The sequence below is a fragment of the Anopheles funestus genome, chromosome X, assembly GCF_943734845.2.
Source record: "Anopheles funestus chromosome X, idAnoFuneDA-416_04, whole genome shotgun sequence".
In the NCBI taxonomy this organism is placed as follows: domain Eukaryota; kingdom Metazoa; phylum Arthropoda; class Insecta; order Diptera; family Culicidae; genus Anopheles; species Anopheles funestus.
In genome coordinates, this window is record NC_064597.1 from 12,990,354 (window position 1) to 13,017,584 (window position 27,231).

Here is a 27,231-nt window from a genome sequence, read left to right on the forward strand (position 1 = left end):
ATAATAGGTTTCCCGGGTGCTGCCGTCGGTGCGATACCGTTCGTATTTCCATTTGCACCGCTCGGACTCGGTTTGTTCGATACCGATCCGCAACGTTTACTCTCACTGCTCCATCATCAGTCGGCACTAGCGGAAGAAGCACTACGCTACCGTAGCCTACTGTTCGGTGGTCCCAGTACCGGTGAAGTTGGTCCGGGTTCACCAACAGCAACCTCATCCCAGTCACCGCACCAGGAAGACTGCAAAGAACCGCTTAATCTGCACGCAACGACAGCAAACGCCCACCCAACCACCGGTAGTGGGTACGACCAGCAAGAAAAGGTATCGAAACTGTCCGGCACATCACCGAAGGTAACAGCAATGACAATGATACGCGTGCGTGACGGTCTCACAAAGGAAGGGTTCCGTAATGGTGGTGGTGAAGAGTTGCTTCTACGCAAACCACCACCACCGACACCATCGGTAACTACCAGTTCGTTCGCCCCTTCGTCGTCCTCGTCTTCGTCCACCTGTGACGATGCGCTGTCACTGTTTCGTGATGTGCATCAGCTGAGCGGTGGATCTCCTACACCGGCAACATCCAGCGGCACACCGGCAGCAACGACCAACGACACCAAATGTCACATCTGTATGGCTAACTTTCCGTCCGTGTGGTTGCTGGAGCAACACTCTGCCCTGCAGCATCCGCACCTGACGATCCACGACGATAAACCCTACCTGTGTGGGCTGTGCGGACAGAAGAGCCGGTACGCGTGCTGCCGTTACCGCACGGTACTGGCAAAGCATCACCGTGCCGAACCGGGCGGTCGTAGCCGTGTGCCGGCGGACAAACTGTTCACGTGTGACGTGTGTGGCATGCAGTTCCGGTATCTGAAGTCGTTCAAGAAGCACCGACTGAACCACGCACTGGAGCGTCTGCATGGTAAGAAAGGTTCGGTTGGTGTTGGTACGACACCGGCCGACAGTGAACCGGCCGTGTCGAGTACGAACGAGAGCAGTGATGGTGTTGCCGCTAGCAGTGCAATGGTCGCAGATCTGCGCAGCTTAACAGCTTGTGCAGACGGTGACGCAGAAAGTGTCCACGGGGATGGAGGTGCGTGTGGGCAGGAGAAGAAACCGGGAGCCGAAGGTGGTGAGATAGTTACGCCTGTTAGCACAGTAACGGGTGGCGGAGAAGAGCAAGATGACACGGTGTCGGACTCTGCACTGAACCAAGCGACCACGATCGCTGATTCTGCTGGTCCATCCTCGGTAGCTGGAACCATCGATGATACTCAGACCAAGATAAGCAGCAGCAGCAGCAGTAGCAGCAGCAATAGTGCGACCAGCACAACACGTAGCAGCACCTGTCACAGCAACGGTATTTCGAACCACTGTACCAATGGCGGCGGTAGCATTGGCAGCTGTCAAACGAATAGTAACAGTGCCAGCGTTACGCGAATGGTGCAGTCACCGATGGAGGCCGCCAATGAGACGCTGCTGGCAGGTGAGCTGAAACGCTATCAGGCGGCATCGGTAGCCGCTGTTGCTGCGGCTGCTGCCGCTGCCAACTCTGCCGCCGCCCATCATCATGCGTCCGTTGTGCGCTCGATGGAGGCAGAGTCTAGCAGTACACATGCACCAGGCGGCAACGGCGGTGGTGTTGGCAGCAGTGGAGGAGGTGTGCTGCAGCACGGCCTACCTTCAACAGGCAGCTCAACCGGGCCGAGCTCGTTAAGCCACACGTTAAACAGTTTGATTAACGCGGAAACGATACCGCACCATCGGCTGCTAGGGCTGGATCCACAGGAAGCCTCCATACTGAACTTTCTGCGCGTCGATGCGGCTGAGAAGCAACGGGATCGGCGTTTCGCCTGTCCGTTCTGTGGTAAGTGTGTGCGGTCGAAGGAAAACCTGAAGCTGCACGTCCGCAAACACACCGGTGAACGGCCGTTTGTGTGTTTGTTCTGCGGTCGCGCTTTCGGCGGCAAGTCGGACCTGACGCGCCATCTGCGCATCCACACCGGCGAACGGCCGTACCACTGTGAGGCGTGCGGCAAATGTTTCGCCCGCGCCGACTACCTCTCGAAGCATCTGACCACACACGTACACCAGCTGTCGCCGCGCCCGTGAGAGGAGGGCCGACGGAGGCGTCCGCGCATGTCGGTCCTCTGTCGGAAGTGAAGCATCCACGTTCCAGGTGGCCCCACCGTACCGAAACCTACCTAAAAGATGCGGGAGATGCGGACTCACTGCTCCAATTCCTGCGTCCAGCGAGACCAGCACCTCTCGTTCGTGCAACGCAAAAGCAATACCAGTCCACAACTAAAATCCCCCTTTATACTAGAGAGATCCCCTTTAGTACTAGAGAGATGGAGAGAGAGAGAGAAAGAGAGATATGGATAGCTGAAATTTAACGGAAAAGGTTCCTACAAGGAACTGAATCACACACACACACGTCCACACCGGGAAGTGAGTACCATTATCAGGTGGCAACTGTGGACATTAAAGGCTAGCTGTACTTGTAGCTGCAACTTTCGTCTATTATCGTTGTTGTACGTGAACACACTATACCGTATATATTATATTCACAAATACACACACACACGCACACAGAACAATATACACATACACCCAAACAAACATTAGCTTGTACTTCGTTGCAGAGAGTGCCAGCCAGTCAACACAATCACGCACCGGCCACACACACACACGGTTCAATGTGGAACAATTTTACCTCAGGCAAGCGCAACATTATCCGGAACCGGATCTATCTAACCGCACACATACAACCATCGCACGATAGCATCCGTCCGCCATCTTACCGGGACACGGTGTACCGACTGCGGGTGAAGATGACAAACAGATTCAAGGTTACTCGCGCAAAACGTGTGAAAAAAAAACAGAAAGAAGTGTTGGTAGTACTTAGTAGTGGTCGCTCTTTTACTACCATTTTGCTAGAGATAGAAAGCTGCAGTAGAGGCCAGAAGTACTGACACTGGCAACAAGTGTAAAGAACCGGAAGCTATTCTACAACGGTTAGGTGCGTTCGTATATCCGTCTTGTTTGATGGCCAGGTAAGAGAACGACATGATGGATAGAAGGGATAAAACAAAAACAAATGAAAAAAAAGGATTTGACAGATCTCCTGCAAAGAAAGTCCGCAATTAATTATCTGTGATTTTACGTCATACAACGGAATTGGTGCACATCTTCGAACCTTTCGGGGTACGGGCAGCAACACACTGCTGCATGCACGATTTGCGGTAGCGGAATTTTGTTAGGACGGAAACTGGATGTGTTATCGTAGGATAGTAAACATACAACTAAACCGCTAACGGATTTAACTATGGCGTCCATTGTACAGAAAGTTACCAAAACAGCACAAACAACACACACACCCACCCACACATGCATGAAGCACAATAGTGTAACAGTTCGGGTTTTAGGTTGATTGTTTTCGGTTTTTGATCGTGTTTGGTTTTAAGTTTTACGATTGCAATGACCCTGTCAACGACACACATTCGTAGTAGTTCGTGATGCAATCAGATGAAGCAGACAGTTTGAGTTGAACGCGCTCACCGTCAAACGCTGGCAGGGTTGTGCAATCGCTTTTAGTGAACTAGAGTATATATACACAAGAATATAATATTTAACGCAGTTGCAGTAGGTAATAGACGACCAGCGGCCGGAAGCAAGGAATTGGGGCAAACATGCAGGATATGAAGGACGCGGCCATAAGGACGAAACGAAGAAAGAAAGAAGAAGAAAAAATAACTGAATGTGATTATTTTCTATATATTCAAAAGATTTAAGCTATTTATACTTATACATGCAAAACAGAGATTCAATAGTGATTTTACACGCAATACCTAATACAAGGAACAACGTAATATAACGACTAAAGAAACATAAAATCCGTCTCGTTCTGAAGGTACGATAAAGGCAAACAGTGATGCAGTGTTGAAATGGAAACGAGCATGAGACGAGCATTTGGACGCAGCGAGCATATTTCATTGCATCGGGTTAGAAATGTATATCGTCCTTCCCGCCTACCAAACCACACACCAAACACACTACCAAACATACACACAGGAACAAAACAACTGGGAACTGCGTTAACTTCACACCAATCAACCAAAAAAAAAAGAACAACCTAAACCAAACAGTACTCTAAATCGAGTCGAAACTAAACTAAGCAGGCAACTGATACCAAGAAGATATATACAGCATACTCTCAGAAACAAATAATAAGGTTTTTAGTTACTTTTATACATTCTATATTTATATACACTTAAGCCAAAAGGAGATTTTTTCCGAAGCCGAAGTCGAGTGCAAGTTGTTAGTATGCGCTTCGAGCGCAAACCGTGAACTAAAACACACGCAGCCCGTTTTTAACGTTAATAGATGTTCTTTGAGCAAGGGAACCACACGTGAAACAGGATAGCCATTAGCAGTAGTGACAGACGCTAGCCGAGGCGCCATAAAATGGCGCGTACCCCAAGTATGCTGACAGCCATGGAACGAGTATTTTGTTAAACCTGCAAACGATTGTTTCCTACCCGCCAACACACCCACACAATAACACAAGACTAACAGTTTAAGGCTATATACAATGTTTTTTGATACATAAGTACACAAGTTTTACGACGGGGTCAGGAATCCAGGGCATACAAATTTTAAAACGGAATAGAACAACGAACATAATGGTCGCGGTCGTGCTCAGTTCATGCCGAAGGAGAGTTTTTTAACACAGAGAGAGTTTTATTTTTATTCCCATACAAAAGCGAGAAGGAACATGGAACGTAAAGCGGGGCGAACGAAAGAGAGTGAAACTTTGGAGGAGGACGGCGAGAGAGGGCTATTGATGTCTAAGAGCGCCTGATGTTGGACTCTTTCTATATCCGGCCTACTAAGAAAAGTGCTGCACTGCAAAAAACAACTATAATCGGGTTCGCCGATTCCGTCGAAGCTGCTCCTCACTAAGTTTGCACAAAATGTTATACGCCATTTTGTCGAACTGTCAAAAATGTCTAAACACACACACACACAGAGACAGAGTTCGATTTAGTTATCCTTCAAGCATTAGTAACACCATGAAGAATTGCAAATAGCGAGCTCTTTTCGCAACTGTTTTGTGTTTGTAAGTAGACTGTCCGGGGCGGGAGAAACCCTGGTATTGCACCGGTATTAGTGGCTAGCCTAGGACGCCGCATAAGGTGGAAAAGGAAATCGTTATGCGAACGGATACCACTGTAGCGTATGAATGGGAAAGTAACAATTTCAACTGTGCCAAATTAAATGTACCTCAGTAACATGGACAAAATGTAGCAAGCAAGCGTACGTAACACAAACACACTTCATACTAACACATACGCATGTATATACTGACTGGTGGAACTAGACTGGTTGGTTTTGCAATCATTTTGGTGTGTTTTGTGCGTCACACCAAAATCATGCATATTAGAAGAATTGTGACATCAAGTCACTAAGTAAATGCTAGCACCACTGTCACTGTACCCTGTCATATTGCTTGTACATGTCAAATTGCTGATGACACTAAACAACGCTGTCTCAGTAATGAACCAAACAAAAACAAAAAAACGTTCGCTTCCAACGATTACAAACAAAACCCGCCCCAACACACATACACACATACCCACACGAGCACAAACAAACATTCAGACACACTCTAATATTAATATTAATGAACAATGTGTACTTGGTGTCGTTTTATTTCGAGCAGTAACGCTCTCAAAAGCAAACAAAAAGCTACTATACATCTTAGAAAACCAAATTTAACATAAGTGTCGGTTTTTGTTTTGCAAAACGATTAAGAAATAATCGGTAGCTGACCAGTGTGGCAGCAAACAAACCAACAAAAATTGAAAATTGAAAAACCAGATGTACCAGCTGTGTACGTTGCTAAGCAGCTAGTATAGAGGCGCACACTAGTAATAGATCGATGTCTGTAATGTTTGTATATTTTGCAACAACTAAAAAAAAAAACAACAAATAATTAAATTAAAACATGACGGCATTAAACACAAATGATCTACTAAATGTAATGTTTAGGCAATGCACCGAAGAAAATGAAAAGTGAAAAATGTGCACCAAAAACTGAAACAACACAAAAGGAAAAATACACGCAAGCGCACACAGCCAAGCGCCAAAAAGGCAAAACGAACCGGCGAAACGATTCAACTGTCAGGGGTAACTGTCAAAAAAACTGTCAAACGGCAGGGAATAGTACACATCGATAGCAATAGTAAGCACACCACCAAAAACCTGGGAAGCTAACACACACACACATACACAGACGCACGAACACGGATGAAAATGTACGGCAGCATTATTCTACTTAAGATTTACGTGTATCGATAGCAAATATGCTCTGATTGAGATTCAATTAAGTTCCTACCGATAAGACTAACTCGAATCAGGGGTACGGTTGCGTTGTGGGGAGTGTCAAAGGTAAAATTATAACCGCCTCCCCTCCTCTCCCCCTCCTCTAACCACGTCTTTACAAGCGTACAATCATGAAATTCGATTATCAAATTCTGCGGGCAAAATAGCTCAATTGCTCTCAGTTTTAGCATGTCGTCCCTACACGAAAAAAACTAAGTAACACAGTAACAGAGACGGCATGCTAAAACTGAGAGCAATTGAGCAATTTTCCCCGCAGGTAAACATGTGTTTGCGGCTACCGCTCGATAAGTGTTATTTGTTTTGTTTTCGTATTGTTTTTGTTTTGTTTCCGAAGTTATGTCGAAAACCAATCTTAACGTCACGCCCCCAATGGGAGCTACTGTCACATTGTGTTTCGTTTTTTTTTTGTTGAATGCTGTACCTTTTGTTTCTAGTTAGTATAAAAGTTTAGAAAGTGAATGGGACTGAACAGTGTATGGCAGATGCGTGACCGGTCCAACCGGTGCGGACGGAAGGAGAGTGAGTGAGGTGGCATTGCGGGATCTGAATGTAACGGGGTTTCTTTAGCAGAGTAACTAGTAACTGGAACTGAATGTGTATTTTTTGAAACGTGTTGTACAAATTTTTTTAGGTCAAAGAATGAAGGTTTTTGCGAGCAGCAAAGTGTAATGGCGGTGTAGGCGCATGGCGCAGCTAGTGGGAATATAGATTTAAGTAAGTAGATTTTAATAGCAGCAAGTGTACACCCCCTTGTGTCAGCAATAAATGGATGTTCTTGTCCTATTCCGGAAGATAGGTAAATAGACTAAACAGGGTGCCCCTTTTTTACGAACCATCCGTGTTGCAATGCCAATTCCATTGCTTTCAAAGCGGTCTGACAGCTGAGATCAATACTGCAAAAGGTAAAGATCATACAGCAAATGGAACCATCTCTACTACGGTGGCACCTCTTCTATCGCTCGCTTCCGAGAGACTATGAAGTAAACGCAACTAGTAGTAAGCGCACGATGCAGAAATGACTAACGAGTTTGATAGTTTCCATGTAATACGTACCCACGGTGTAAATGGCGTTTGTTTAGCCACAGCACGAAACGTATCGTTTCTGACGTCCAAACGCCATTACGTACCACTCTGCCAGACGTCCAGGGCCGAAGAAGCGGTATGTGTGCCATTTTTTGGCAACGCTCTTCAAAAAATAAAACAAAAAAGATAACCGGCTTCCATCTTAACGTATAAAACAAATCACTAACAGAACGAAGGCTGGGGGAATACATCCAATACACATCACACTAATACACCGTAATACCTACCAGAAAGCAAATGAAATACAACAGACAAATTGAATAACTGAAGCAATATTGAAGTGTGACTAAATAGTAAACTGATCTGCAAGTCATGTCGAATGAGATCTATTACGTCGTAAGCTAGTACGTAAGGATCATACAATACCAAAATCATAAACTCTAACCATTTTTGTTTGGCAAATTAACACACTAACACATCCACACACGCGAATGAATCACAGTGAGTGGATGGATCCGCCATTGGTAGTAGCATTCGGTGGTAAAACACACTAATGATATGTGACAAGAGAAAGTCGCGTGTGGGGAAGTAAATTAGTAAGAATTAGTGATATATAACGTATTAAGAGCTAGCAAAAGTTTGAAAATCCTTCAACAAAACCCAACAAACTATTTGATCCATGTGGGCGAACACAACTGAAAAAAAGGTAAAAGGAGAAGAGTATTTACGGCAAAGAATGGATGCACAATGACAAATCGATAGAGCAAGATGCAAAGGAGAATGAAAAAATTGCGGCAATTCAAACTTCAACCGGTTTGCGGTACTAGATGACAGATTGTCAACCCAAGCGCTAGAGGTGTAAGTGTGTAACCATAGTATATTTGTATAGTTCAGTTACACTAGCAAGTAAGCTAGGTTAGGTCCGGTGCGGCTACTGGCATAGTGTAAGGTAAGTGTTACTTGTTTTGCTTCGTTAATTATTTGTCGCATACGATACTTGTGTGCAGCAGGTACAAAAAAACACAACTGTAACTACACTGATACGTTGACGTTCTTACTGCCAATACTACAATACTTTCCATTAAGTGTGTTGAGTTTCCATAACCTCAATCGTTTAAGAAACGATGAAAAGGTGATAGAGAAATAGTATAAGCAGGGTTGGGTGGCGAAAACGTGTGAAGGCATCGTAGTGGAGGAGCACAGAAAACAAAGCGATAGATTTACCAAACATGATGTAACGAAATAGACGATAAAGGCGCATTTGCATTGCACCACCCTAACGAAACCCACCAACCAAACCGTGAAGGTACTTGTTAGCCATGCCAGCGTAAACAGTTTTAGATTCCGCGTACTTGTTACTTATCTGAGGTCTACACACAAGCTGTAAAACTTAACCACAACAACGACCGTTGGTTAGTAACGCACTCATCGATCGATTACTGCCGATTAAGTTCATTCTACGAAACAACTACTAAGCTATACAGTAAGAAACCGAAGCGCTAATAGCAGTAAGTACCGACAAACTTTGTCGATGCCGCCTGTGATAACAGTGAAACCTACAAGCCAACGCATCAATAGTCGAACAGCAACACACAGTTACCAATTACAATAGACGTCTGCTGCCCTGCGGAGACTATCGAAAGATATAGAAAAAGACAGCGAAAGAGTGTAAGAGTGAGAGCAGAGATAGGGAATAGCAATGTAAACATAATATGTGATTAAGAGGATTTATTTCGGTCTTATTGTCCTGCACGGAAGAATCGTGAGTACGCTACCCACCCAAAAACACACACATACAGTGGAACGTCGATTATTCGCCTGATGTCGGATTATTCGTGTACTGTGCGGAAATGACAGTTCCAAGTGCGATTTGACATATTGTGGACAGTGAAATTGGTGACGACCAAAAATACGTTCAACAGTAAATAAGAGTATGTGTTCAAGAATGATGAAAATTTACAAATGTCTTTTTTGCAATGGCACACAGCCTTCAAAACCCGATACATCATACATTATACACAAAACATTAAAGAAAGATATACCTATTATCCGTGTTATCCGTTTATACAGCCAGAGCCGAATCCGGATAAGAAAGGATAATCGACGTTCCACTGTTATATACTTAACTAATCAGTGATTTTCTGAGTTATTCTGTAGTACTACCTGAGTGAACATTTTCTTTACCTTCTACCCTAGTTACAAGTTGACAGGTGGATAGATAGTTATGTTTCGTCCCATTAGCTCTCGATTTTTGTTGATCTAGTTTGTATGTATAGTGCTGTAAAATTGGCAAAATGTTTAAACATTTGTACAGCGTAGCTTAATAATCGCCTTTCTTCACTCGGTATAACATTTGGAAAATACCTAAATTGGTAACAGATCTGAACCCTAGTTTGTAGGTAGTTGGCAAAACATGTCCGTATTGCTGACAGCTAATGCTCCGTATCTTAATCTCACTGCAACATTAACAGCAGAGTAAGTGGTATCACTACCATTAAAAAAATCCCCGGAGTACGTGCATTGGCATGTAAATTATTGCGTTTCATTGAATATGCTGATCGTGGACTAAATTAAGCTAAACAAAAATAACAACAAAAAAAACAAAATCTGTACATTTTATGGAGGGGCAATAGACTTGGTAGTTAAATCAATTTTTAAATTATCTTTCTCCCGCATGTAAACTTATCTTTTTTCTGAGCGAAATAAGATTTATGAGGCGACGATACTATCGAGATTAGTGGTAAAGGACACAATATCACACCAGCACCAAAGCTGGTTGTGAGAAAAAGATCGATCAAGTGATACCGAAAGGAAATAGAGAGATAGAGAGAGAGAAAGCGAGAAAGAGAGTGTGAAAAATGAAAGGTTAATATTTAGTATTCCGTACGAATGGATCACCATGGATTGCACTGTGCGTAAACTGAAACGTTGGCTAAATGAAAAAGTTGACCGGATAGTACCGTGCTCGGCAAAACAAAGTTGTTGTACCGTTCAATTACACTATTATAAGTAAACCTATAGACGAAACGAGGAAACGAGAAAGAGCGAGAGCAAATGGAAAGAGAAAAGAAACAAACCCTAAAAGGTACGACAGGCAGAAGACGATACACTCAAAACAAATACTATTCGGTGTTGTGACTTACTAACTTACTTACAATATTCGTAACATTCCATTGCAAAAGTGATATTGGAATGCAATCGAGTGACGGCAGGTGTAGGGTTAAGTGCAGGAAAGTAAATTATTAACTATTAAACTCATCATGACCAGATGCTGAGACTAGACCATGAACAAGGCGAACAGAAGAAGCAAGGGAGCGGCTGAGCGAATGATGACAGATGTTACATATATTAGGAATGTGAAGGTATTTGTGCACGGGTTTGCAGTTTGACCTGATTGCTGGCGTACGGTAGATGACAGACAGTTTTACTACCGTGTCAAACGTTGCTGCCCAGGTGTTAGATTGTGTTAGTGTGAACAATTTACAACATAACGAAAGCAAAGTAGGCACATGCACATATAAGCATATTAAAATAACAATTGAGATGTACTTTTCCATTCATATGTATGTGTGTGTGTGTATTTTAGAGAGCAATAATTATTAATATAAAGTAAACAAAAAACTGTCACATTCACGACAATGCTGTACTAAGTACATGAAAGTGAATGTGTCAAATAATAGAAGCCTGCCAGGAATGAAATCAAACAAAAAAAACTAACAAACAGCAAAAAAGGGATTTACTAGGTGTGCTAGTACACAAAACCATGATGAAATATCGATGGCAGCAAGAGATCATTTAGTAGGATGTGTTGGAATGGAATGATTGTGATAAAGTTAAAACTATTATTAACAAAGGATACATGCATACACTTACACCGTAAACAAGCGAGAGGTAACAAAGTGATTGTTAAATTGTCGCCATAGAGAGGAAGAGAGAAAAATAGAAAGCAAGAGAGCGAGAGAAAGAGAAAGGAGAAAGAAAGGAAGAGGGAATTAAATATTACTGAAAGAGATTAAAAAATAATAATTAATGTATCCCTCCTCGTAAACAGATAGGAAATTAATCCTATCGCCAGATAAAGAAGGTGAGCAAATGTGCGAGAGAAACAATTTCATCGTGTGTGTGTACGCCGATGCTAATAAGCCTAATCATGGATAACGAACATTGATCTATTCGTTCGGCTGTCCCATAGTTATGACGAAAAGCGATGCACACACACACCACATGTGTGGTAAGCACCGCTTACAAAACAAGAACAAAATGAAAGCTATAAATGATGCCGTCAACACTAACTCACCTACAGAATGTGACGGTTAAGAGCACTGCGTATATGGTTTTTGGTTTTCTGTTTTTTAGTGATAAACGGAGTAACAAAATAGTAACACGAAAGAATATTCATATTAAGCGCAGGCAAACACTAAAAAAAACATTAAACCAACACAGCCATGCATTATTACACAAAACACATACACATATTTATTGCAAAACAATTGAAAAAGGTGTACTTTGATCGAAATGGTTTCAGACAAAGAAGAAAAAAAACAAGAAAAGTGAAGAAAAAAACAAAAGCAAATGCTGCGGTGTTATTTGTACGAGCAAATAAGTGAAACTAAGACTCAATTTAGAAACGCAGGAAACAAAAAAATAATAATTTAAATAAGAAAAAACACATGCCATTGTGAAATGGTACGCGTATCGTGTCTCCTGTGTGTGGAAAACCCGGTCGATTAGCAACCATGGAAAGCACAAGTGAGAATTAAAGTGAAACAAAACACAAGTGAAACAAAACAAAAAGAAAAACGTGCAACAATGGAAACAAACAATGTTTTTTATATATTCTCCGCCCATAAGTATTCCAAAAATTCAATTATAATGTGTGTTGTACATCTTTCGCATCTATTTCCTCTTTTTGCAAACGAGAGTACATACAAAATGTGACTAAAATGAAGAAGAAGACAACAAAAACCACAACTCACACAAGAAAACAAAAAACTAGCACAGTATAATGGAGTGGCTGTCGTGTATTTACGGAGACGGTGGTGTCCGATAGAACGGTGAGGGATGAACAAACCAAAGCGAGAAATATGAAAACTATGCGGAGCAACGTGTATTGGTATTAAACTTATTCTGTTAAACTATTCTAAACCTCTCTTAAATCACAAAAAAACCGCATGAACACTTTTCGCCGCAAAATATTTTATAGGTAACGAGCGAGCAACACTAGTGAAGCATGTGAGTGTGTGCTTGCGTAAACTGTGAAAAACGTCCGAACGTGATTGTTTCTTGGAGTGTAATGTAATGTTGAAAACAAACCACACACACACGCACACACGTACATTAAAAAAAATCATGGACTGAAGATAAAAACAATTTAAACGGCGGTTGCGAACGAAGAAGGAAAACTTACACAAGAACACACAAGGCAAAGAACCATTTTTAGGCAATTTTTCACAACCAAACATTTAAATCTTATATACAAAACGTGCAAGCAAACATGAAGCAGTATAATCGAACTAAATCACTCTCAAATGCACACTCACATACATATACACACACAAACATTTATATACACATACAAACACAACGCCAAACAATTATTCAACCACATCACAAACACACTAAACAAAACCTATTTCTTGTAAGAGAAGCTTTCGGTGTCCAATTTATAAGGAAGAAGCGGCAATGGTTGCAAACTATTAAGTGAAAAGTGACCCCCAACCAAAAATACATGATCTGTAGCAATGCAGACAGATAAACATAGGTGAAAGCAAAAACTGAAAGAGAAAAAACACGACCTAGACGAAGCAGTACAAGCGGCAGAACAAAGGACTTCAATGCTAGCAAAGACGAGGAACGTGTCTCATTTTTGGATTTGTTTATTTTTAATAGTTTATTTAGATTTATCCGTTTTGTTAAGTGCGTTGATTTCGATTGTTCGAAAAAGTTTATTAAATAATGGTTTTTAGTTTATTTAATTTATTTCGTTTTTGTTTGTTTCACTTAGGGATCCATTTGATAGTTGACATCTGTAGGGATTTGTTTTGAATGTTAATTAGAAAGGCAAATAATTTAATTTGTTAGACCTTAACACACTCACATTTTACAGGTTGTCAAAAACGGAAAAAGTTCAAACACTCACACACGCCCACACACAAACCAACGGAAACTTACCACAGAACAACAACAAAAAATATAACACTCCTAGTGTGCTAACAGTAATCACCGTCACGTCAGTACATCTGTCATAACGACAGCATCACGAAACTTCCCATAGCTCGGCAGACGTAAAGTAAAACAATATATTGTGCAGGTCACGTACGATGAAGAAAAAAAAACTATGGAAAACACAATAATATTTTTTGATACGAAACATTTTTACAACCCGGTTTAAAATGAAGAAGACAAAGAAAAAATACAACGCAACTAGATGAAACAAGCTAAGGTGTGTGCATCGAGAGGTGAAGCACCTTGCCAGTAGTGAATTGGACGTTCATTACATACGCAATACATCGCAAACAACCGTAACTAAAAGCAAAGAATGAAACCAAACCCGATACCATTTGATAACCGGCCCAATCGCCCATTAGGCGGTGAAAAGGTAGGTTCTCACCCAATAAAATGCGCTAAGCTGCAGTTGGTTTCATATCATTTCAGCTCTTTCGTTGATTACATTATCGGTCCTGGAATTGGCACAGTAAAGATAAAGGTGCAGACGCTTACACATACATAAATTCGGACGTCCAAATTTACTCAATTGGTTACCGCAAACGATGATAAAAATAATATGGAAAAGGCACACCGACACTACCAATAATAATTTCAAACCAAACCAATCAGATCACGCTAACATGTGTAAGATGGTATCGAAAGCAGTACCGCTCTGCACAAACACAAAAATGGAAAAATTGAAAAACAAAGTTTGAAAAATCTCCTTCTTCACGAGCACCGCACTTCGAGGAAGCAAAATTGAAAATGAGAAAATTGTTACAAAAAAAAATTCAATACTATGTGAAAATTTAGGCAAATAAAATTTGACATAAATCAGTATCGTAAATAAATTGGAATAAGGTAAAAGGAAACACAAATTTCAAAACAAAACCCTTCAATTGTCCAAAAAGCAAAAATTAAAAAAAAAAACAAAAGTCATCGTTAGCAAGTGGTTTTGCTGGGGAGAAGTTCTAGCGCTCCAAAACTCAAACGCAGCACAATTGTGAGTGTTATGTGCTTGGCAGCTGTTTTGGTGAGAGATGAGCCACTCGGGCACATAGACAACAGCCCAAAAGCATTGGCGCTACGATGACTCCACTAAAGCAAACCACTCTCACTCCACCATGTAGTACATAGGACGAGGAGAATCTAAAGAAACATACACCCACATAAACACAAACACTCACATTGTCCAGCAGAATAGGCGAAGCAAAAGTATATTAAATTATGTGGAAAATAAACAAAAAAAAACACAAACACACTTCTTAATTCTTGTTGTAATAAATGTTATATTTATTGAAAAATATTTGAAAATTGTGTTGTTATTATAATGGAAAATGAAAAAAAAGAAAGAAAATATCCTTGCCCTTGAGCACCATCATGGCACAAAACACTTAAACTTTTATTTTCGACTTAAGTTAAGACTAAGTCCACGGCCATGGCCGGTTAACAGTTCCGTTTCGCCCCAAGTTTTAAGCACTTCCCTACCGTGCGCTTCTCATCGATCTTCAGAAGCTGCTCCGGTAAAGCGCGAATCAAACATTTTAAATTGTAAGTGTTTTGTGCCACTGGTGGTCGTGTCTACACTAGAGATGAGAATAAATACTCTTTTTAGTGAGTTAACTCAGAGTGAATGAGTCGTTATTCGCCCGTTTAACGACTCATTTCGAAGTCAAGTGGTGAGTCGAGTTGCAAAAAGAGTAAATACGTGAGTTCAAACGAAAATGTGCGGAAAAACTGCTAAGGCTATATATGTATGTATAGCCTTAGGAGATATGCAAATCAAAGATTTTTTTGTTTTTTTATTATTTTTTACTCTTTATTTTATTTAAAGCATTATTTGAGTGAAAAGAAACTCATTGCAACAAATTTGCATTTAAATATATCACATTTATACATTTTGCTAAATTGCTCAAAAATGAGGAAAATTTTACATTTTCTCAAACAGGGTAAGGAACTTGGTTCCTCGAATAACTTGTGGCACAGACATCTAAGGGCATGGCTGTCCAAGAAGAAAATGTAGCCATTGGTGCCATCTATCGACCACAGGTTAAAGTTTGGCGATCCGTTGGATACCGACCGAGTTATAGGCAAAATTTGGAGCAAAAATGAGGAAGACTTTACATTTTCTCAAACAGGGTAAGGGACTTGGTTCCTCGAATAACTTCTGGCACAGACATCTGAGAGCATGGCCGTCCAAGAAGAAAATGTAGCCATTGGTGCCATCTATCGACCACAGGTTAAAGATTGGCGATCCGTTTGATACCGACCGAGTTATAGGCAGAATTTGGAGCAAAAATGAGGAAGACTTTACATTTTCTCAAACAGGGTAAGGGACTTGGTTCCTCGAATAACTTCTGGCACAGACATCTGAGAGCATGGCCGTCCAAGAAGAAAATGTAGCCATTGGTGCCATCTATCGACCACAGGTTAAAGATTGGCGATCCGTTCGATACCGACCGAGTTATAGGCAAAATTTGGTGCAAAAATGAGGAAAATTTTCATATTTTTTTTTAATTTTTTGATTTTTTTATTATTTTTCACTCTTTTTTTTATTTCAAGCATTATTAGAGTGAAAAGAAACTCATTGCAACCCATTGGCATTAAAATAAAACAATTTATTTTTTTTGCAAAATTTCCCAAAAAAATCGTAAGGGGTAAGCCTTATGGAATTTTCGAGTGGAAAATTTTTTTGAAATTTTTTTCTGATTTTTTATTCTTTTTTTAATTTAAAGCACTATTTAAGTGAAAAGAAACTTATTGCAACAAATTCCCATCAAAATATATCACATTTCAAATTTTTGCTACATTGCTCAAAAATGAGGAAAATTTTACATTTTCTCAAACAGGATAAGGAACTTGGTTCCTCGAATAACTTCTGGCACAGACATCTAAGGGCATGGCTGTCCAAGAAGAAAATGTAGCCATTGGTGCCATCTATCGACCACAGGTTAAAGTTTGGCGATCCGTTGGATACCGACCGAGTTATAGGCAAAATTTGGAGCAAAAATGAGGAAGACTTTACATTTTCTCAAACAGGGTAAGGGACTTGGTTTCTCGAATAACTTCTGGCACAGACATCTGAGAGCATAGCCGTCCAAGAAGAAAATGTAGCCATTGGTGCCATCTATCGACCACAGGTTAAAGATTGGCGATCCGTTCGATACCGACCGAGTTATAGGCAAAATTTGGTGTAAAAATGAGGAAAATTTTCATATTTTTTTTGAATTTTTTTATTTTTATTATTTTTCACTCTTTTTTTTATTTCAAGCATTATTAGAGTGAAAAGAAACTCATTGCAACCCATTGGCATTAAAATAAAACAATTTAATTTTTTTTGCAAAATTTCCCAAAAAAATCGTAAGGGGTAAGCCTTATGAAATTTTCGAGTGGAAAACTTTTTTGAAATTTTTTTCTGATTTTTTATTCTTTTTTTAATTTAAAGCACTATTTAAGTTAAAAGAAACTTATTGCAACAAATTCCCATCAAAATATATCACATTTCAAATTTTTGCTACATTGCTCAAAAATGAGGAAAATTTTACATTTTCTCAAACAGGGTAAGGAACTTGGTTCCTCGAATAACTTCTGGCACAGACATCTAAGGGCATGGCGGTCCAAGAAGAAAATGTAGCCATTGGTGCCATCTATCGACCACAGGTTAAAGTTTGGCGATCCGTTGGATACCGACCGAGTAATAGGAAAAATTTTTAGCAAAAATGAGGAAGTCTTAACATTTTCTCAAACAGGGTAAGGGACTTGGTTCCTCGAATAACTTCTGGCACAGCCATCTGAGAGCATGGCCGTCCAAGAAGAAAATGTAGCCATTTTTGATTTTTTTATTATTTTTCACTCTTTTTTTTATTTCAAGCATTATTAGAGTGAAAAGAAACTCATTGCAACCCATTGGCATTAAAATAAAACAATTTAATTTTTTTTGCAAAATTTCCCAAAAAAATCGTAAGGGGTAAGCCTTATGAAATTTTCGAGTGGAAAATTTTTTTGAAATTTTTTTCTGATTTTTTATTCTTTTTTTAATTTAAAGCATTATTTAAGTGAAAAGAAACTTATTGCAACAAATTCCCATCAAAATATATCACATTTCAAATTTTTGCTACATTGCTCAAAAATGAGGAAAATTTTACATTTTCTCAAACAGGGTAAGGAACTTGGTTCCTCGAATAACTTCTGGCACAGACATCTGAGGGCATGGCCGTCCAAGAAGAAAATGTAGCCATTGGTGCCATCTATCGACCACAGGTTAAAGATTGGCGATCCGTTGGATACCGACCGAGTTATAGGCAAAAGTTGGTGCAAAAATGAGGAAAATTTTTCATTTTCTCAAACAGGGTATGGAACTTGGTTCTTCGAATAACTTCTGGCACAGACATCCGAGGGCATGGCCGTCCAAGAAGAAAATGTAGCCATTGGTGCCATCTATCGACCACAGGTTAAAGATTGGCGATCCGTTTGATACCGACCGAGTTATAGGCAGAATTTGGAGCAAAAATGAGGAAGACTTTACATTTTCTCAAACAGGGTAAGGGACTTGGTTCCTCGAATAACTTCTGGCACAGACATCTGAGAGCATAGCCGTCCAAGAAGAAAATGTAGCCATTGGTGCCATCTATCGACCACAGGTTAAAGATTGGCAATCCGTTCGATACCGACCGAGTTATAGGCAAATTTTGGTGCAAAAATGAGGAAAATTTTCATTTTTTTTTAATTTTTTGATTTTTTTTATTATTTTTCACTCTTTTTTTTTATTTCAAGCATTATTAGAGTGAAAAGAAACTCATTGCAACCCATTGGCATTAAAATAAAACAATTTAATTTTTTTTGCAAAATTTCCCAAAAAAATCGTAAGGGGTAAGCCTTATGAAATTTTCGAGTGGAAAATTTTTGTGAAATTTTTTTTTGATTTTTTATTCTTTTTTTAATTTAAAGCACTATTTAAGTTAAAAGAAACTTATTGCAACAAATTCCCATCAAAATATATCACATTTCAAATTTTTGCTACATTGCTCAAAAATGAGGAAAATTTTACATTTTCTCAAACAGGGTAAGGAACTTGGTTCCTCGAATAACTTCTGGCACAGACATCTGAGAGCATGGCCGTCCAAGAAGAAAATGTAGCCATTGGTGCCATCTATCGACCACAGGTTAAAGATTGGCGATCCGTTGGATACCGACCGAGTTATAGGCAGAATTTGGAGCAAAAATGAGGAAGACTTTACATTTTCTCAAACAGGGTAAGGGACTTGGTTCCTCGAATAACTTCTGGCACAGACATCTGAGAGCATGGCCGTCCAAGAAGAAAATGTAGCCATTGGTGCCATCTATCGACCACAGGTTAAAGATTGGCGATCCGTTCGATACCGACCGAGTTATAGGCAAAATTTGGTGCAAAAATGAGGAAAATTTTCATATTTTTTTTTAATTTTTTGATTTTTTTATTATTTTTCACTCTTTTTTTTATTTCAAGCATTATTAGAGTGAAAAGAAACTCATTGCAACCCATTGGCATTAAAATAAAACAATTTATTTTTTTTTTGCAAAATTTCCCAAAAAAATCGTAAGGGGTAAGCCTTATGGAATTTTCGAGTGGAAAATTTTTTTGAAATTTTTTTCTGATTTTTTATTCTTTTTTTAATTTAAAGCACTATTTAAGTGAAAAGAAACTTATTGCAACAAATTCCCATCAAAATATATCACATTTCAAATTTTTGCTACATTGCTCAAAAATGAGGAAAATTTTACATTTTCTCAAACAGGATAAGGAACTTGGTTCCTCGAATAACTTCTGGCACAGACATCTAAGGGCATGGCTGTCCAAGAAGAAAATGTAGCCATTGGTGCCATCTATCGACCACAGGTTAAAGTTTGGCGATCCGTTGGATACCGACCGAGTTATAGGCAAAATTTGGAGCAAAAATGAGGAAGACTTTACATTTTCTCAAACAGGGTAAGGGACTTGGTTCCTCGAATAACTTCTGGCACAGACATCTGAGAGCATAGCCGTCCAAGAAGAAAATGTAGCCATTGGTGCCATCTATCGACCACAGGTTAAAGATTGGCGATCCGTTCGATACCGACCGAGTTATAGGCAAAATTTGGTGTAAAAATGAGGAAAATTTTCATATTTTTTTTGAATTTTTTTATTTTTATTATTTTTCACTCTTTTTTTTATTTCAAGCATTATTAGAGTGAAAAGAAACTCATTGCAACCCATTGGCATTAAAATAAAACAATTTAATTTTTTTTGCAAAATTTCCCAAAAAAATCGTAAGGGGTAAGCCTTATGAAATTTTCGAGTGGAAAACTTTTTTGAAATTTTTTTCTGATTTTTTATTCTTTTTTTAATTTAAAGCACTATTTAAGTGAAAAGAAACTTATTGCAACAAATTCCCATCAAAATATATCACATTTCAAATTTTTGCTACATTGCTCAAAAATGAGGAAAATTTTACATTTTCTCAAACAGGGTAAGGAACTTGGTTCCTCGAATAACTTCTGGCACAGACATCTGAGGGCATGGCCGTCCAAGAAGAAAATGTAGCCATTGGTGCCATCTATCGACCACAGGTTAAAGATTGGCGATCCGTTCGATACCGACCGAGTTATAGGCAAAATTTGGTGCAAAAATGAGGAAAATTTTCATATTTTTTTTTAATTTTTTGATTTTTGTATTATTTTTCACTCTTTTTTTATTTCAAGCATTATTAGAGTGAAAAGAAACTCATTGCAACCCATTGGCATTAAAATAAAACAATTTAATTTTTTTGCAAAATTTCCCAAAAAAATCGTAAGGGGTAAGCCTTATGAAATTTTCGAGTGGAAAGTTTTTTTGAATTTTTTTTCTGATTTTTTATTCTTTTTTTAATTTAAAGCACTATTTAAGTTAAAAGAAACTTATTGCAACAAATTCCCATCAAAATATATCACATTTCAAATTTTTGCTACATTGCTCAAAAATGAGGAAAATTTTACATTTTCTCAAACAGGGAAAGGAACTTGGTTCCTCGAATAACTTCTGGCACAGACATCTAAGGGCATGGCGGTCCAAGAAGAAAATGTAGCCATTGGTGCCATCTATCGACCATATGTTAAAGTTTGGCGATCCGTTGGATACCGACCGAGTTATAGGCAAAATTTGGAGCAAAAATGAGGAAGACTTTACATTTTCTCAAACAGGGTAAGGGACTTGGTTCCTCGAATAACTTCTGGCACAGACATCTGAGAGCATGGCCGTCCAAGAAGAAAATGTAGCCATTGGTGCCATCTATCGACCACAGGTTAAAGATTGGCGATCCGTTCGATACCGACCGAGTTATAGGCAAAATTTGGTGCAAAAATGAGGAAAATTTTCATTTTTTTTTAATTTTTTGATTTTTTAATTATTTTTCACTCTTTTTTTTATTTCAAGCATTATTAGAGTGAAAAGAAACTCATTGCAACCCATTGGCATTAAAATAAAACAATTTAATTTTTTTTGCAAAATTTCCCAAAAAAATCGTAAGGGGTAAGTAAGCCTTATGAAATTTTCGAGTGGAAAATTTTTTTGAAATTTTTTTCTGATTTTTTATTCTTTTTTTAATTTAAAGCACTATTTAAGTGAAAAGAAACTTATTGCAACAAATTCCCATCAAAATATATCACATTTCAAATTTTTGCTACATTGCTCAAAAATGAGGAAAATTTTACATTTTCTCAAACAGGGTAAGGAACTTGGTTCCTCGAATAACTTCTGGCACAGACATCTAAGGGCATGGCAGTCCAAGAAGAAAATGTAGCCATTGGTGCCATCTATCGACCACAGGTTAAAGTTTGGCGATCCGTTGGATACCGACCGAGTAATAGGAAAAATTTGGAGCAAAAATGAGGAAGTCTTTACATTTTCTCAAACAGGGTAAGGGACTTGGTTCCTCGAATAACTTCTGGCACAGACATCTGAGAGCATGGCCGTCCAAGAAGAAAATGTAGCCATTGGTGCCATCTATCGACCATATGTTAAAGTTTGGCGATCCGTTGGATACCGACCGAGTTATAGGCAAAATTTGGAGCAAAAATGAGGAAGACTTTACATTTTCTCAAACAGGGTAAGGGACTTGGTTCCTCGAATAACTTCTGGCACAGACATCTGAGAGCATGGCCGTCCAAGAAGAAAATGTAGCCATTGGTGCCATCTATCGACCACAGGTTAAAGATTGGCGATCCGTTCGATACCGACCGAGTTATAGGCAAAATTTGGTGCAAAAATGAGGAAAATTTTCATTTTTTTTTAATTTTTTGATTTTTTAATTATTTTTCACTCTTTTTTTTATTTCAAGCATTATTAGAGTGAAAAGAAACTCATTGCAACCCATTGGCATTAAAATAAAACAATTTAATTTTTTTTGCAAAATTTCCCAAAAAAATCGTAAGGGGTAAGCCTTATGAAATTTTCGAGTGGAAAACTTTTTTGAAATTTTTTTCTGATTTTTTATTCTTTTTTTAATTTAAAGCACTATTTAAGTTAAAAGAAACTTATTGCAACAAATTCCCATCAAAATATATCACATTTCAAATTTTTGCTACATTGCTCAAAAATGAGGAAAATTTTACATTTTCTCAAACAGGGTAAGGAACTTGGTTCCTCGAATAACTTCTGGCACAGACATCTGAGGGCATGGCCGTCCAAGAAGAAAATGTAGCCATTGGTGCCATCTATCGACCACAGGTTAAAGATTGGCGATCCGTTCGATACCGACCGAGTTATAGGCAAAATTTGGTGCAAAAACGAGGAAAATTTTCATTTTTTTTTTTAATTTTTTGATTTTTTTATTATTTTTCACTCTTTTTTTATTTCAAGCATTATTAGAGTGAAAAGAAACTCATTGCAACCCATTGGCATTAAAATAAAACAATTTAATTTTTTTGCAAAATTTCCCAAAAAAATCGTAAGGGGTAAGCCTTATGAAATTTTCGAGTGGAAAGTTTTTTTGAATTTTTTTTCTGATTTTTTATTCTTTTTTTAATTTAAAGCACTATTTAAGTTAAAAGAAACTTATTGCAACAAATTCCCATCAAAATATATCACATTTCAAATTTTTGCTACATTGCTCAAAAATGAGGAAAATTTTACATTTTCTCAAACAGGGAAAGGAACTTGGTTCCTCGAATAACTTCTGGCACAGACATCTAAGGGCATGGCGGTCCAAGAAGAAAATGTAGCCATTGGTGCCATCTATCGACCATATGTTAAAGTTTGGCGATCCGTTGGATACCGACCGAGTTATAGGCAAAATTTGGAGCAAAAATGAGGAAGACTTTACATTTTCTCAAACAGGGTAAGGGACTTGGTTCCTCGAATAACTTCTGGCACAGACATCTGAGAGCATGGCCGTCCAAGAAGAAAATGTAGCCATTGGTGCCATCTATCGACCACAGGTTAAAGATTGGCGATCCGTTCGATACCGACCGAGTTATAGGCAAAATTTGGTGCAAAAATGAGGAAAATTTTCATTTTTTTTTAATTTTTTGATTTTTTAATTATTTTTCACTCTTTTTTTTATTTCAAGCATTATTAGAGTGAAAAGAAACTCATTGCAACCCATTGGCATTAAAATAAAACAATTTAATTTTTTTTGCAAAATTTCCCAAAAAAATCGTAAGGGGTAAGTAAGCCTTATGAAATTTTCGAGTGGAAAATTTTTTTGAAATTTTTTTCTGATTTTTTATTCTTTTTTTAATTTAAAGCACTATTTAAGTGAAAAGAAACTTATTGCAACAAATTCCCATCAAAATATATCACATTTCAAATTTTTGCTACATTGCTCAAAAATGAGGAAAATTTTACATTTTCTCAAACAGGGTAAGGAACTTGGTTCCTCGAATAACTTCTGGCACAGACATCTAAGGGCATGGCAGTCCAAGAAGAAAATGTAGCCATTGGTGCCATCTATCGACCACAGGTTAAAGTTTGGCGATCCGTTGGATACCGACCGAGTAATAGGAAAAATTTGGAGCAAAAATGAGGAAGTCTTTACATTTTCTCAAACAGGGTAAGGGACTTGGTTCCTCGAATAACTTCTGGCACAGACATCCGAGAGCATGGCCGTCCAAGAAGAAAATGTAGCCATTGGTGCCATCTATCGACCACAGGTTAAAGATTGGCGATCCGTTCGATACCGACCGAGTTATAGGCAAAATTTGGTGCAAAAATGAGGAAAATTTTCATATTTTTTTTGAATTTTTTGATTTTTTTATTATTTTTCACTCTTTTTTTTATTTCAAGCATTATTAGAGTGAAAAGAAACTCATTGCAACCCATTGGCATTAAAATAAAACAATTTAATTTTTTTTGCAAAATTTCCCAAAAAAATCGTAAGGGGTAAGCCTTATGAAATTTTCGAGTGGAAAACTTTTTTGAAATTTTTTTCTGATTTTTTATTCTTTTTTTAATTTAAAGCACTATTTAAGTTAAAAGAAACTTATTGCAACAAATTCCCATCAAAATATATCACATTTCAAATTTTTGCTACATTGCTCAAAAATGAGGAAAATTTTACATTTTCTCAAACAGGGAAAGGAACTTGGTTCCTCGAATAACTTCTGGCACAGACATCTAAGGGCATGGCTGTCCAAGAAGAAAATGTAGCCATTGGTGCCATCTATCGACCATATGTTAAAGTTTGGCGATCCGTTGGATACCGACCGAGTTATAGGCAAAATTTGGAGCAAAAATGAGGAAGACTTTACATTTTCTCAAACAGGGTAAGGGACTTGGTTCCTCGAATAACTTCTGGCACAGACATCTGAGAGCATGGCCGTCCAAGAAGAAAATGTAGCCATTGGTGCCATCTATCGACCACAGGTTAAAGATTGGCGATCCGTTCGATACCGACCGAGTTATAGGCAAAATTTGGTGCAAAAATGAGGAAAATTTTCATTTTTTTTTTAATTTTTTGATTTTTTAATTATTTTTCACTCTTTTTTTTATTTCAAGCATTATTAGAGTGAAAAGAAACTCATTGCAACCCATTGGCATTAAAATAAAACAAATTAATTTTTTTTGCAAAATTTCCCAAAAAAATCGTAAGGGGTAAGCCTTATGAAATTTTCGAGTGGAAAATTTTTTTGAAATTTTTTTCTGATTTTTTATTCTTTTTTTAATTTAAAGCACTATTTAAGTGAAAAGAAACTTATTGCAACAAATTCCCATCAAAATATATCACATTTCAAATTTTTGCTACATTGCTCAAAAATGAGGAAAATTTTACATTTTCTCAAACAGGGTAAGGAACTTGGTTCCTCGAATAACTTCTGGCACAGACATCTAAGGGCATGGCGGTCCAAGAAGAAAATGTAGCCATTGGTGCCATCTATCGACCACAGGTTAAAGTTTGGCGATCCGTTCGATACCGACCGAGTTATAGGAAAAATTTGGAGCAAAAATGAGGAAGTCTTTACATTTTCTCAAACAGGGTAAGGGACTTGGTTCCTCGAATAACTTCTGGCACAGACATCTGAGAGCATGGCCGTCCAAGAAGAAAATGTAGCCATTGGTGCCATCTATCGACCACAGGTTAAAGATTGGCGATCCGTTCGATACCGACCGAGTTATAGGCAAATTTTGGTGCAAAAATAAGGAAAATTTTCATATTTTTTTGAATTTTTTGAATTTTTTATTATTTTTCACTCTTTTTTTTATTTCAAGCATTATTAGAGGGAAAAGAAACTCATTGCAACCCATTGGCATTAAAATAAAACAAATTAATTTTTTTTGCAAAATTTCCCAAAAAAATCGTAAGGGGTAAGCCTTATGAAATTTTCGAGTGGAAAATTTTTTTGAAATTTTTTTCTGATTTTTTATTCTTTTCTTAATTTAAAGCATTATTTAAGTGAAAAGAAACTTATTGCAACAAATTCCCATCAAAATATATCACATTTCAAATTTTTGCTACATTGCTCAAAAATGAGGAAAATTTTACATTTTCTCAAACAGGGTAAGGAACTTGGTTCCTCGAATAACTTCTGGCACAGACATCTGAGGGCATGGCCGTCCAAGAAGAAAATGTAGCCATTAGTGCCATCTATCGACCACAGGTTAAAGATTGGCGATCCGTTGGATACCGACCGAGTTATAGGCAAAAGTTGGTGCAAAAATGAGGAAAATTTTTCATTTTCTCAAACAGGGTATGGAACTTGGTTCTTCGAATAACTTCTGGCACAGACATCCGAGGGCATGGCCGTCCAAGAAGAAAATGTAGCCATTGGTGCCATCTATCGACCACAGGTTAAAGATTGGCAATCCGTTCGATACCGACCGAGTTATAGGCAAATTTTGGTGCAAAAATGAGGAAAATTTTCATTTTTTTTTTAATTTTTTGATTTTTTTCATTATTTTTCACCCTTTTTTTATTGCAAGCATTATTAGAGTGAAAAGAAACTCATTGCAACCCATTGGCATTAAAATAAAACAATTCTATTTTTTTTTGCAAAATTTCCCAAAAAAATCGTAAGGGGTAAGCCTTATGAAATTTTCGAGTAGAAAATTTTTTTGCAATTTTTTTCTGATTTTTTATTCTTTTTTTAATTTAAAGCACTATTTAAGTGAAAAGAAACTTATTGCAACAAATTCCCATCAAAATATATCACATTTCAAATTTTTGCTACATTGCTCAAAAATGAGGAAAATTTTACATTTTCTCAAACAGGGTAAGGAACTTGGTTCCTCGAATAACTTCTGGCACAGACATCTAAGGGCATGGCGGTCCAAGAAGAAAATGTAGCCATTGGTGCCATCTATCGACCACAGGTTAAAGATTGGCGATCCGTTGGATACCGACCGAGTTATAGGCAAAATTTGTAGCAAAAATGAGGAAGACTTTACATTTTCTCAAACAGGGTAAGGGACTTGGTTCCTCGAATAACTTCTGGCACAGACATCTGAGAGCATGGCCGTCCAAGAAGAAAATGTAGCCATTGGTGCCATCTATCCTGCACAGGTTAAAGATTGGCAATCCGTTGGATACCGACCGAGTTATAGGCAAAATTTGGTGCAAAAATGAGGAAAATTTTCATATTTTTTTTGAATTTTTTGATTTTTTTATTATTTTTCACTTTTTTTTTTTTTATTTCAAGCATTATTAGAGGGAAAACAAACTCATTGCAACCCATTGGCATTAAAATAGACAATTTAATTTTTTTTGCAAAATTTCCCAAAAAAATCGTAAGGGGTAAGCCTTATGAAATTTTCGAGTAGAAAATTTTTTTGAAATTTTTTTCTGATTTTTTATTCTTTTTTTAATTTAAAGCACTATTTAAGTGAAAAGAAACTTATTGCAACAAATTCCCATCAAAATATATCACATTTCAAATTTTTGCTACATTGCTCAAAAATGAGGAAAATTTTACATTTTCTCAAACAGGGTAAGGAACTTGGTTCCTCGAATAACTTCTGGCACAGACATCTAAGGGCATGGCTGTCCAAGAAGAAAATGTAGACATTGGTGCCATCTATCGACCACAGGTTAAAGATTGGCGATCCGTTCGATACCGACCGAGTTATAGGCAAAATTTTGTGCAAAAATGAGGAAAACTTTACATTTT

The 27,231-nt window shown here is 38.2% G+C and overlaps 1 protein-coding gene and 1 long non-coding RNA gene across 3 annotated transcripts; both read left to right on the plus strand.

Moving 5' to 3' along the window:
• The first annotated feature begins 554 nt into the window (after positions 1 to 554).
• On the plus strand, positions 555 to 14,944 carry LOC125766222 (transcription factor Sp8-like). The gene has a single exon (XM_049431982.1). It carries the CDS (start codon positions 631 to 633, stop codon positions 2,110 to 2,112), a length of 1,482 nt encoding a protein of 493 aa, XP_049287939.1. The 5' UTR covers positions 555 to 630; the 3' UTR covers positions 2,113 to 14,944.
• A 2,525-nt stretch (positions 14,945 to 17,469) lies between these two features.
• LOC125762456 (uncharacterized) lies at positions 17,470 to 26,614 on the plus strand. 2 transcript variants are annotated; one of them, XR_007418227.1, is made up of 4 exons: positions 17,470 to 18,088; positions 18,279 to 20,223; positions 25,726 to 25,915; positions 26,438 to 26,614. It is a non-coding gene; the product is annotated as an uncharacterized LOC125762456 (long non-coding RNA). The 2 variants fall into 2 exon arrangements; XR_007418225.1 differs by lacking the exon at positions 26,438 to 26,614 and having other exon boundaries at positions 25,726 to 26,140.
• Positions 26,615 to 27,231: the final 617 nt, after the last annotated feature.